Source organism: Camelus bactrianus, chromosome 13, assembly GCF_048773025.1.
Source record: "Camelus bactrianus isolate YW-2024 breed Bactrian camel chromosome 13, ASM4877302v1, whole genome shotgun sequence".
Taxonomy (NCBI): Eukaryota; Metazoa; Chordata; class Mammalia; order Artiodactyla; family Camelidae; genus Camelus; species Camelus bactrianus.
The window spans coordinates 66,076,786-66,089,037 of record NC_133551.1 but is presented as its reverse complement, the minus strand read 5'-3'; the positions used below and the strand labels follow the sequence as shown (position 1 = coordinate 66,089,037).

Sequence of the window (12,252 nt, the reverse complement as noted above, 5' to 3'; positions counted from 1 at the left end):
ATTCATCATTTACTGAACAGATTCTGTCTAAGAGTCTTTACTTCTGGGCGTTGAATCAGACATGGACTCTGTCCTAGAAAAACTGTTCAGTCCAGCAGTGACAGTGGCCACGTAACCATGATCCAAGAGAACACAGGCCATTGAAGGAGGTACTGATAGGAGGGGCTATGAGTTCAGAAGAGAAATCAAGGAAGGCTGGGTGGGGGAAGTGACATTTGAACAAGGCATGAAAGGGGAGACAGGAGGAGGAAATAGGGAGCTAAGGTATTTGGGCCTGAAGGGCCAGCATAAACAAAAGCCCAGAGTGGGGGAGTGGGATGCCCCACGTGTTTAGGACAGTTTATCAAGGGTATATCATTAGTTTGCAGAAAGACTAGGAACTCCTTTTTCAAGCACTTGCCACATGCTTTTTGCTTCTGGAAGAATAATGATGTGCTTGCTGAATGAATTCCGAAGATCAGGTGTGCCTGGTCCCTCATGACCGCATCCTACGGTGTCACGAGTCGGCCTGTGTGTGCGTTTTGACCTTGGAACACATCCCCGGTAGCAGCCCTGCACAGCGTCTCTCTGGCCAGTTTTGCCTCATTGCCTGTGTGGGACCGCAGTTCAGGGTACTGAAAGGTAATCATTTACACTTGTCCATTCAAGATAAATGAGCACTCAGAGCAGTGAACTAGGGGGGCTATCAAATATATTAGTACAGTATTTATCACGTGTATGATGCCCGTCCCCTAAAATAATTGTAATTATCACGTATCCGTGGATTCAGTTGAACAGATAGCATCCACTTAATGAATTCAACAGGGCAGACAAAAACTCAAAGTGACCTAGCCAGGCCCTTTGAATTCATTGTCTCACTTAAACCTTAAAACCACTCCACGAGACTGATGGTCCCACCCCCCATTTTACACATGGCGGAATAAGTAATGGGTCCAAGATCACAGCTTTGAATCCAGGGCAGTCTGTCCCCACCATCTAGGAACCCAAAACAACCTAAATACTGCAGTTAGATTTTCCTGGGAAGGTACAAACATTGCTGGCCATTCAGAGGAGGGTGAAGTCTTCTCCAAGGGGAAAAGCATCTTGGAAAAGGTGGTATTTGAGATGTACCTTAAAGCACGTGGATGTTAACGTGATGAGGAGCCTGTGAGGGAGGCTTCTAGACTGAAGGAAGCTATTGCACAGAGGGGTAGAGACAGGTGGGTGTGTTCTGGCAGCGGTGAGGAGCATAGGGAAATATATATGGCTGGATGAAGGAGGCCGGGAAAGCAGATGATACCAGGCTTGAATGTCAGGGGTTGCTGGATGATGGGGAGCCACTGATGGGTTGGGGGCAGAAGAATGACATAACTGGAAGTCAAACTATGGGAAGGTGAAGCTGGCGCTGGTGGACAGGATGGAGAATAGGGGGCTGAAAAACTTTTGGTCCTGACAGCCCGATCTTAGCTCTATTATAACACTTCCTGGTGTGCAGTAACTGGTGTCTGGCTGCAGACTGACCACATCAGGTTTGTCTCTATCTCCAGCATTCAGCAAGGGGCCAGGAGCATAGTTTGTATAAAAGTGTATTGAAGGAAAGAATGAAATTTAATACAGTATTCAGTTCTCTCCCAGTGACACTGCCAACAACCCCAAAGAAGCAGACAAATATGTGTGAAATCATAATTGGACTCAGGTTAACTTGGGAATTCCAATGTGACTTGGCTTCTAATCACTTATTCAGCAAGTTATTTAATTGAACACTTGGTTAATAGCTTTTCTTAGGGGCTAAGTGGGAACAAAAGCAAAAACCATCCAAATCCTGTCATCCAAACTGGAGAGGCCAGCTATGAAACATTCAGGTAACAAAGTCCCTTCTCCAGCCTTGATTTAGTCCCCCTGCTGCATTCATTCATTCATTCATTCATTCACTCGTTTCATTCATTCAATGAATTAATAAACAAATCGTTTAGAACAGTGCCTGGGGAATGCCAAAGGCTTAATAAATGTTAGCTACTATTGTCATGAAGATTATCATTCATTCATTTACAGGACGCTTGTGTGCTAGGCGTTATTTTGTATACATTCACACATGCCAAATTAGTAAAACCTTGCTACAACCAACCTGCCAGGAAAATGTCATTGTTCCATTTGACAAATGCAGAAACTGGGGCTGTGGCCATTTTGCAGCACTTTTTGGATTGTAATGTGTGCACAAATCCCCTGGGGGTCTTTTAAACCAGCAGGTCTGGGGGCAGGTCCAAGAGTCTGCATTTCTAACGAGCTCCCTGAGCAGTAAGGTCTGGATCCCATGCACTTCTGCTAACTGGCAGAGCACGGAGCTCTCCCGGGAACCTCCGACAGCAAGGTCAAGGTTTTCCTTCCTTTTTTTCAGTTCTTTCCACCAAGTCTGCAGATGGAAATCAAGTGTGTATCCTACAGACACACACTCTGTATCAGGATTTAGACAGACTCATTCATTCACCGAACATTTACTGATGCCTGGGAAAACAGATTGCACCAGGGCTTGTTCTTAAAGTTCTGATTTTCACCCTGTCAGGTGGTTAAACAGCTGTAACATCGCCGGGTACTCAGTCCATCGCTGCCTTAAATCCATCATGCCCAGAACACAGCCTCTCCCCATCTCTCCCAAGTCAGTTACTTTTTCCTTTATTTCTTATCAATGTAGTGGCACCATCACTCTAAGATGTTTGTAAGGACTTACTGATTATTTCTCAGCATATTTGTTATTGAAAATGGGAGGGGACAGATTTCACTAGCCCAGGAACACACTTTGTCCCCCATGAAGGGAAATCCAGGTTTAAGCCAGATTTGTTTCCTCCTTGTAGCTGAACAAAATAGACACCAGAGGGCGCCTCAGGACTACTCTTCCCAACAAACACCCTCTTCCCTGCAGACCCGCTCGTGCTTTAAGAACTGGTCTCCTGGTGCCTCTTCACGGAGGGTTTGTCAGTCACAGCAGCCAAGCATGAACATCTGTTGTCTCCTGTTTTTTGTTTTTGTTTTTTTTCCCTAACACAGAAATTCACCGTTTAAAGTTTATGATGATCATCCTTTTGATTGCCTCAGGCTCTTTCCTGCCCTCAAAGTCCTGAATGTTGTACACACGCCATGAAAAGGACGAAAGGAGTGGACATTTATTACCCGTCTGCGGTGAACTTCGCCTGTGCGATGCTTTTTTACACGCTTTATCTCATTGAATAGACTCATCCCAATCCTGGAAGATTTTTATCAGCATAGTACGGATACTGGAGATATTATATCCATATTTAGAAGGAGAATCTGCTGAAATACACTGCTTCTAGGGGAGGCTGCATTCCATTTGATGGGAATCCTTTGGTGCATTAAACTGGCTCCAGAGTTGGCCCCAGGATGCTGGATGCTGCCATCTTTCCTCTTCCCCTCCCTGTATCAGGAGCCTGACCTGGCCCGGGCATCCTTATGGCTGAACTTCCCTGGGTACTCTGGGGTGTCTGAGATGACAACCAGAGGGGCAGAGTGTCAGTGGCTGAGACTGACTCACGAAGAAATGGAGGCATCCTGGCTCGGGAGTGAGGACACCCTCTTAGGCAGAACTTCCGCTCTCTGAATCCCCAGATGCCCCTCTGTCAAAGGAGGGACTTGAATAAGATGATTCGAGAGCTTCTTCTTACTCTTAGCCAGCATTCTGATGGGAGGGGTTTGAAGCCCGATAACATAGTGGGGACAATATTTTTAGGCTGATATTTCACATGCCTCTCAGATTACGCCATACATCCAGAAATGTTCCTTCCAGAGACTGCCATTGTTGTCTTGGATAAGACTGTAGAATGTTAGAAAAAGAGAATCCCCCAAACTTACTGTAATGGGAAATTAAAAGAGCAGAATGTTGGAATTGTGTGTTTGGGGCCACCCATGTCAGACCAATGCTGGGCCCCAGTGCTTAGCACTTTTTTTGGCACTTGGTAGGGGCTCAAAACACAAATGAATGAATGAAACTGTAGACTAGTTAAACCCATAATAGAGTCTGAGATCAGTACTGGAATAATGGGAAAACCTTATCACATTCAGAAGAGGAAACAGATCCCAGGGGTGGGTTACAGAGCCTTCTGGGTGCTGAAGGGCCCCAGGGGCATGGCGTTTCCTAGGGGGAGATGTGGCCTGGGAGGCTAGTGGTGGTCCTGGCCAGACAGAGTCTGGGAGCTCTCAGGGAGTGATGGGTTTGCAGGAAAGGAATTTTCCAGAGGGAGGGCCTTGGGTGCCAGTGTTCCTGAGGTCTGGGGCAACAGCCGCTGGAGGCAGGGGCCGCAGGGAGGAGGCCGGAACACAGACTTAGCAGGGCGGGGTGGGTCCAGTGCACAGCTTGTTGGGGTAATTGACATATTTGCGGTCGAAGGTGCCCAGGTTGTGGCGAAAGCAGAGCGCGGCCCTCTTGTCACACTCACAGGTCCATCGCTGGCAGGTGGTTCTGCCGGCTGGTTGGGACGAGGCGAGTCAGGGACTAGGCACCTCGGGCCTGCCACTCTCGGACCCACAGGGGACTGCACTGGGGTCCCTGTTCTCAGCCCCATTCTGCTGGAAGCCCATCCTCACCAGGGAGGGGCATGTTTTGGGGATGGGTGAGAGAAGGGGCAGGCACAGTAGGGCCTGCTGGGACCCGGGATGCTAGAAACCTGGAAGTTTGTCCTCACTGTTCCTTCCTCTCCCAAGCCCCCTCCGCTGCCTGTACCCCACCCCCCCACCATGGGGAGATCATCTTGTCCACTGGCTCTCCTCTGCCCCAGCCCCAGGTTGTGTGTGTGGGGGGTGCTTCTAGGCAACACCTCCCCCTATGTGATGCCTTGCTGCTGGTGGAGGGCGGCCATCAGTCAGAAAGGAAAGCTATGAAATGAAACCGCTCAGTCCCAGACGACCTGGGTGTGCCCCAGAGGGACCGAAGCTGGGGGCCTGCTTGGGCCCATGCCCGTCTCCCGCAGGGAGACAGAGCCCATTTTTCTGGTATTTCCCTGAGGGTCTCCCCTCCGCGTATGCGCCCACACCCGGCCTGGGGATCAGAGCCGGCGTCAGCTCTGCGGGCACCTGAAGCCCCAAATCCTCCTCTTCTCTCCACTGCGTCTGCTCTGAGTGGCTCTGGCCCCTATTTGTCCCCATGAGTTCATCCCACAGCTCAGAAATGTCCCTGTACCTCATGTTCTCTCTAAAAGCTCGGCCTCCAGCTCCCATCAGGGTTCTGCTCACACCTGCCCTTTCAGCAACACTCGGAGTTGGAAGGGGCCTAAGCGCCACGTCAGCTCCTTTGGGCGGCTCTTGCCAGGAGCCCGACTAAGCTGGGGAAGTGAGTGATCATCGCCATTTTCCAGATCGGGAAGCAGAGGCTTCTGAGGGGTTACATCCCTTGCCCAAAGTCACACAGGGGGTAGAAGGTGAACCCCCCAGCCTGTGTCTCTATTCACCTGGCACCTCCCCTCACTCATTCTCTCGATGCCGTCCCTGATAGGTGGCTGTCCCAGTCTTGCATGACCCTCTTCTCATGACAGGGAGCTCACTGCCTGTCAAAGCCGCCTTGCTGAGTGGATGGTGGCAGGAGACAGAAACTCTGAGCCAAAGATGCTCCCAGTGGTTCTGGTCCTTGCTCCACCGCTCCCCCAGATCAGGCCTGAGAGATCTGAGTTGAGTCGTCTTTGACCTTCCCAGCTCCTCCTGCTGTGCCCTGCACTGGGCCTGCCCTCCCTGCAGGCTGCTGCTGGTTTTGCAACAGGAAAAAGGTTGCATTCTCTGATCTGAGCTTCCACCACACTCTCAATTAGTTCAGTTAGCTTCCCTGGGCCTGGCACCAGGGAAGCTAATTGTCCCAAGTACCCATTGGACCTGGCAAAGAGGAGTCAGCCTGCGGGAGCAAGGTCTGCTGTCCCAAATCCAAGCTCCAGCTCTCTCTTGTCTGGGGCAGTGCTCTCAAGGCTCTGTCCTGGGGGCCTGTCTCTAGCTGCCGCCCCAGCCTAGGGGAGGCCAGTGTGAGAACACAGCTCCTCTGGCTCTCGCTCAGCTCTGCCCCCTTCCTTTCTCTCCCCAGAGGCTGGAGCTGGGAGGCCTTTGGGTCGGGGGAAGTGCCTGGGGCCAGGGCAGGAGCTGATGGGTCTTTAGACTGGGTGCCACGTGAGCATCTGGGTGGGTGGACAGGACTCTCCCCAGTTCCCTGATGATGGAAGACCCCACCCCTCCAGTCCAGGGTCTGACCCTGACAAGGCCCAAGAGTCACCACCAGGACGAGGTTCCTGGCTGAAGCTCTCCCCCTCCCAACATCTGGGGGTCTCTAGGGCTATTCACTCACCACAGAGGATTTTGTGCCTACTGACAGAGAAAAGATACTTTTCCAGTTTGGGTTCACATCCCAGCTTCTCCAGACACCCATAGCAGCAGTCATGGGCATGGCAGCACCTGCAAAGGTCATGGTCAGCCTGGAGGGGCCTGTGGGCCAGGCTGGGCTGGACCAGGGGCTGCCCAGGGGCCCGGGTCCCTTAAGAGCTCAAGTGAGCCCCCACTTTCCAGGTGTCCCCAGCTCCTCCTTCCCCAGGATGCTTCCCCAGCTCCTTCCTCTTCCCTATTCGCTCCCCCCAGCCCCTCCATCTCCCAGAGAGGCCCCGCTGCTGGACCACCTGCTCACCAGTCTGTCTGGTCCACCGGCCAGTGGGAACCGCCAACTCCACAGTAACAGCCATAGTCATTGTATTGCAGTGCAGGCTTCCCCGTCATCCTCTCAATCATCACCCCGAACTGGACCAGGTTCCCGCCAGCCAGGGCTACTGCGGGGAGGGAGGGTGGAGGACATCAGGTTCCCCGGGGCCCCACCTTCTGCAGCCAGCTTCCCCTGATGTCCCCTCAAATCTGAGTCAAGACCTCTCTAATTGTCTAGGTAATCTCACCTCCCCAGGCACCTCGCTCCCAATAATAACAATGCTAATCAATAATGACATCACGATAGCATCGCACCTCCATCCTGGAGTCCTCATCCCCATCGTGTCGGCACACTCAGCCCCCCTCCCACTCTCCTCCACCATCTCCCAGAGCACCCCCCACCCATCCTCCTGGCTGCTTCCCAGTGTCTCCCACGGGGTCCTGATCATCTCCCCAGCTGTCAGCCCCATGCCCCCAGGAGCACTCTGTCCCCGCCATGTCCCATAGGATGCCACTGGATAACCTTCTGAACTAACTGGATTTCCCTGGATTCCTCCAGATCCTGCTGATGCAGCAATGGGGGGTGGCCCACCCAGGCAGGTTGGAGCCCAAGCTCAGGTGATGGCTGGAGTGTGAGTGGCAAGAGCCCCATGTGTGCTGTCTGAGATCCCTGCCAGCCCCTCTCCTATGCCCCCTGGGGCCTCCTGGGCTTCAGTCGTCCCCCCTCTCTGCTGGCCAGTGTTTGCTTAAGCAGAACTGGCTTCAGAGGTCCCACCACGCCCTCCCCAGGGACCGGCTTAGGGACCTCCAGGGAACTGGAGCTGGGGCAGGGGAGGGGTGAAGGCAGGAAGGTTACTTACCCAGGAGGCAAAGTGAGGTCAGAGTAGGGGAAGGCTTCATCCTGGGGGGAGGGGAGGTGAACAGACGGCAGAGAAGCTGGGCTGCAGGAGAAGGAAGTGAGCAGGGACGCCTCTGATCTCAAGGCACGTCCCCAATTAGTTAAATACCTGGTCTTGTCCACTCCCCTTCATCAACCCCCATTGCCCAGTGATGCAACAGTACTTCCAGGTCTGACACTTGGGCCAAGTCCCCAAGGGAGGGGCCAAACTGGGGCCCATGCGCTTTGCTTTCAGGCAGTTTGGGGGAAGTTCGGGGGTGCAATCTGTGGGCTTTGATCGCACTGCCTTTCCCATCACACCCTCCTTTCCCCAGATGGCTGCAATAGCTTCCGCCATGGAGCTGTGAGCCTAGGCTGTTTGGTACTCTGGACTCTTAGTATCTTTTTCTCACCCCCATTTTACTGATGCAGCTACTGAGGCCCAGAGAAGCTGAGAAACTTAAGTTCACATGGCCTGGGAGTGCCAAGTGCAAGTCTGTCCTGTTTCCATGCTGCTAGCTCCTTCAGCATGGCCCCTGCTCCCTGCCCTGCCCCTCAGCCGGCCTCCGGGAGGCCCACGGGGAGAACAGAGACGGCAGCCTGAGTGCACTGCAGGGCACCAGGGCCCGGGGGCCATTTGTCCGAGAACCTAGAGTCCAAAGGCTAGGAGCTCAGCCAGCTGAACTTAGGGATCTTTCCTTTTTGTTCTTTTCTGGGCAGGCTCCTGCTTGTTGGACTGGTAGCAAAAACACCCCCAGATGTGAGTTCTGTCTCCTTAAATCCTCGAGCAGTGGTGTAGTCTGGCTGCTGTAGAAATAGGCTCTGTCTGAGTCAGCTGGAAAAGCCACATTCCAGCATGGACTAGAAGCTTCTATCCTTTTAATGTCATCTTAGGGCCTAGAGAGGGGAGACAGTAGTCTCCTGGTCCAGCTTGGCCCCCAGAGAGAGCTGCTGTCCCCGAAGTCAGGTCAGAACATGGAGGCCCGGCTTCAGAGTGGGGCTGGAGGTCAGCGGGATGGAGGGGAGGGCCTGGCTCTGTCGTGCTCAGAAACGTCGAGGTCCCACTAGCCGTGCGCTCACAGCGGCCCCCTTGGCTGGTTGCTGCCCCCTCCCTGGAGTTCACTCAGGCAGAATAGAAGGCAAGACGCCCTGTCCTGGCCTGAGCCTTCCTGCTGTCCCTGCCCTCCCTGGTCCCGGTCTGCAACTGGGATAACTTGACCAGCCACTTCCATCAACACCCAGGCCTGAGAGCTGCTTGGTCTGTGGCCTCAAAGTCCTGATTCCAGGGCATACTACGTGGTCTTGGGCAGGTCCCTTCCTTTGCTAGATCCTCGGTTTTCCTGTCTCTGCTGTGGGGATAAGAAGGCATCCCGGCCTTGTCTCCTTCATGGGATGGATGGGGTGCTCCCCTGCAACTAAGCAGTACCTGTACCCAGTACTTACATGCGCCAGGCCTGTGCCAAGCTCTTCTCGAGCAAGATCTCAAGGAGCCCTCAAACAACCCCGTGATGCAGGAGCTGCAATCATCCCCATTTTACAGAGAAGCAAAGTGAGGCACATGGCTCAGTGTTTGGTGAGCTAGAATTTGGGCTCAGGCAGTTCAAAGGACTTAGCTAGTACCAACAGTATGCAGGGTGCCAGGCACCCATGATAGGTTTAGGGGCCCTCAAAATATTTTTTTTGAGGGGGGAGATAATTAGGTTTATTTATTTATTCTTTAAATGGAGGTACTGGGGATTGAACCCAGGACCTTGTGCATGCTAAGCAGGCACTCTACCACTGAGCTATACCCTCCCCCCAAATCCTTTAATTTCTTTAAAATCAGAGTGACTATAACCCAACTTGGATTAACATTTTTCTTCTTATCAATGTGGTCCTAACATTTGCTTTTCATTTTTTTTTTTTAATGGAGGAAAGGGCCCACAAAAGCCCAAGCGGACAGAGTCCATGACAAAAATCATGCTGCGGCCTTGAGCTTGACCACCATGCCTAGGGCCTCCCCTTCAGGAGCTGATTCGGGGTCTGGCTTTGGCCTCCTTTCCAGGGCAGGCGGCTGGGTCTCACCGCAGACAGGGAGGATTTACAACACGACTTCCCCGATCCTACCCAGTCAGGGTTAGAGTCTCTGGAGAGGTGACACTGGGGTGGGGTGGGCGGGCTGGTAGCAGAGATTTGGGATTAAAGGATTTTTAGCACGCGAGTAAAGCTGGGTACACAGTGCAGCGTTGTGCTGTGGCCCTGCCTCCTGCCCCTCCCGGTTCCTGCTCCGCACCCCTCCTGGGACTCTTCATGCTCGGCTCTGCTCACCACTTTGGAGAAGACTTGGGGGAGGGGCCAGAGTGGTGAGTTCACCTGGCCAGAATCACCCAGCAGCGGTGAGTCATGGTGTCCAGAGAGAGGGGTCCCCTTTCTCACTTTTGCCTTTTGATTTTAACGAGGGTGCCTCCTGGCAGCCCCTGGCTCCTGGCCTGGGTCATGAGAGTCCAAACGGTGAGTCACTGAGAAATTACCTCCTAAACAACTGAAAATTAGCTTTGATTCCTGGGGAGGTTTGGGCCACAGCCCTTCCTCCAGCAGCATGAGAGTGTTTTCCAGGAAGAGCCAGGTTTCTGAGACAACCCCTTTGCTGACCCACTTTGAACTCTGGCCTGGCCAGGATGGGGCCCCTGTGAGCCCTGCCAGTGTGGACTTGCAGCAGAAAACCAACTACTGTAAGTAAGGCCAGAGCCAGGCAGGGAAATCCAGGCAGGCTTCCACGCAGAGGTGTCCTCAGCTGAGGTTTGAAGTGGGAGCTTTGGGAGGACTTGGACTTGGAGGAGAATTCCAGGCATTCAGGAAATGGGGTTAGCTTTTTGGTTTTTCTCGCCTGTGGCATGATGCAGCCAAAAACACTGGGTCTCCATCACCAAGCCACGGACTTGAGTGTCAGCTCCACCACTTAGGGGCTGTGTGACCTTGGCCAGTCCTGTCACCGCTTAAGCCTGGCTTTGTTATGTGTAATAGGGGGATAATTAGACCTCCCTTTTAGAGCTTGGGACCAGATGAAAAGGAAATGGAATGTTTAAAGCTCTTTGCAGAATGCCATGCCCACAGGAGGAACCCGTAAACACTGGGGCCCTCCTTTCCTCCCTCCTTACCTGGCAACACAGGAGGCAGCTGCTGTCCCAGAAACTCGAAGCCCTCCCTCCACTGGAGTAGCGCCTGGAGCTGGGTGGGCCCCCAGCATCTCAGTGGGATTATTGCCCCTACTTGACAGATTTTAACTTCCACGCTGGAGGAAGATCAGAAGGAAGAGAACCCAGTCTCTGCAATGTCGTCTTTCTCTTGGTGTAAACCAGTCCCTTGTAGTTTAGAAAGTATTCATTGCTGTGCAGTCAATAAAGTTGATTGAGGATGTACTATGTGCTGGGGCTGCACTGGGGAGGAAAACTGGACCTGATTCCTGCCCTCATGTGGCTGGCAGTCCAACAGGGAGACCGACATAAGGAATTATGTACTGAATGGCAACTTTTAAACAGGGATAGGTAGCTTGATAGAATGTTCTAGGGGTTATGAGAGTACTTAACGGGGGCGTCTGATTTGTGCAGGGGGCAGTGAGGGCTTCTCTGGGGAAGAAATGATTTAGCAGGGATCTCAAGAAGTTAATTGGGTGAAGAGGGATGTGGAGAGAGTTTAAGTGGAGGGACAGCCTGTGCAAAGGCCCTGTGGTCTGAGGGACATGGCACCTAGATGGGGCTGAAAGGAGTCTGCGGTAGCTGGGCTGGTGGTGGGCGGGCCTTGAAGGGTGTGATTCACTGGGAAGCTGACCATGACCTCGCATTCACCTCACAGTAAGCCTTTTGCTTGAGCCTGATGGGCAGGTGGCCTAGAGCTTGCAGGAGGCTGGAGAGGGCCCGGTGGTCCCCCATGAGAATGAGGCACCTCTCTGAAAGAACTGGTGACGTTTTCATCCCAACAAGGAGCCTCTGTGAGTAACCAGAGGACAGGGAGGCTTGTCCCCCAGCAGGAACAGGCTTTGTGCAGCTGTCCTTCCACAGCTGGGCTCTCCCACTTGTGATGGAGGGTAAAGAGAAGCATCCTCGGTCTGGGTCTGTCGTCATCTTTTATAAGGTTGCCAGCATCCTTGTAAAATGGCACCGCCGTGTCTTGCTGATTTCTGTCCAGGGAACCATGGGACGCCAATGAAAGGTCTGAAACCAGGAGGTGTCCTGCTCAAATGGTTCTGGCTGCTGAGAGGAGAATGAATAGGAGGGTAGCAGGGTATCCCAGGCTCCAGGACCCCATATCAGGTGATGGGGACGGGCCCTGCTGGGATGTACTAGGTGGGTGGTGGAGCCTGAAGAGGGATAATTAGAGCCTCAGGCACCGCCCCCTCCCCGCCCCTTCACTGAGCATTCATGGGTGCGAGGGTCATGGGGAGGGAGAGGAAACCGAGGATCCTCATTCCACAACAGCTTCGGTCCTCAAGCTGACCCAAGAAGGGAGAGGCAGGGGGAAGGTGCTGGGGAACAGAGATGCTCACACACGTACGGGCAGGTGTACTGCATGAACACCTTTGCGTGTTGCTTGGGGTGTGTCTGTATGTGCCTGTGCGTGGGTGTGGGGGGGGTGGGGTCGTGCAGGCTCCGCCCACTGTGAGGGGCCCCTTTGATCCCGGGTGCCCCAGGGTCCTGGTTCAGACGGTACTCTGGGCTCTGGGGTCAAGCTGCCTGGCTTTACCACTG

The 12,252-nt window shown here is 53.3% G+C and overlaps 1 protein-coding gene across 1 annotated transcript; it reads right to left on the bottom strand.

The window, feature by feature from the left end:
- Positions 1 to 1,012: 1,012 nt before the first annotated feature.
- Positions 1,013 to 7,662, bottom strand: PLA2G2E (phospholipase A2 group IIE). Its single transcript, XM_010957439.3, has 4 exons — positions 7,512 to 7,662; positions 6,641 to 6,779; positions 6,308 to 6,414; positions 1,013 to 4,454 (listed from the first exon to the last, which is right to left on the bottom strand). The coding sequence occupies exons 1-4, from the start codon at positions 7,549 to 7,551 to the stop codon at positions 4,312 to 4,314; spliced, it is 429 nt and encodes a 142-aa protein (XP_010955741.1). The 5' UTR covers positions 7,552 to 7,662; the 3' UTR covers positions 1,013 to 4,311.
- Between the last annotated feature and the right edge of the window lie 4,590 nt (positions 7,663 to 12,252).

What these genes read in the sequence shown, in the direction of transcription:
- PLA2G2E (XM_010957439.3), bottom strand. Translation starts at nt 7,551, where the DNA reads ATGAAGCCTTCCCCTACTCTGACCTCACTTTGCCTCCTGG. An exon ending in GACCTCACTTTGCCTCCTGG is followed by an intron (nt 6,780 to 7,511) that starts GTAAGTAACCTT and finishes CCCTCCCCGCAG; the next exon opens with TAGCCCTGGCTGGCGGGAAC. An exon ending in TAGGCACAAAATCCTCTGTG is followed by an intron (nt 4,455 to 6,307) that starts GTGAGTGAATAG and finishes CGTCCCAACCAG; the next exon opens with CCGGCAGAACCACCTGCCAG.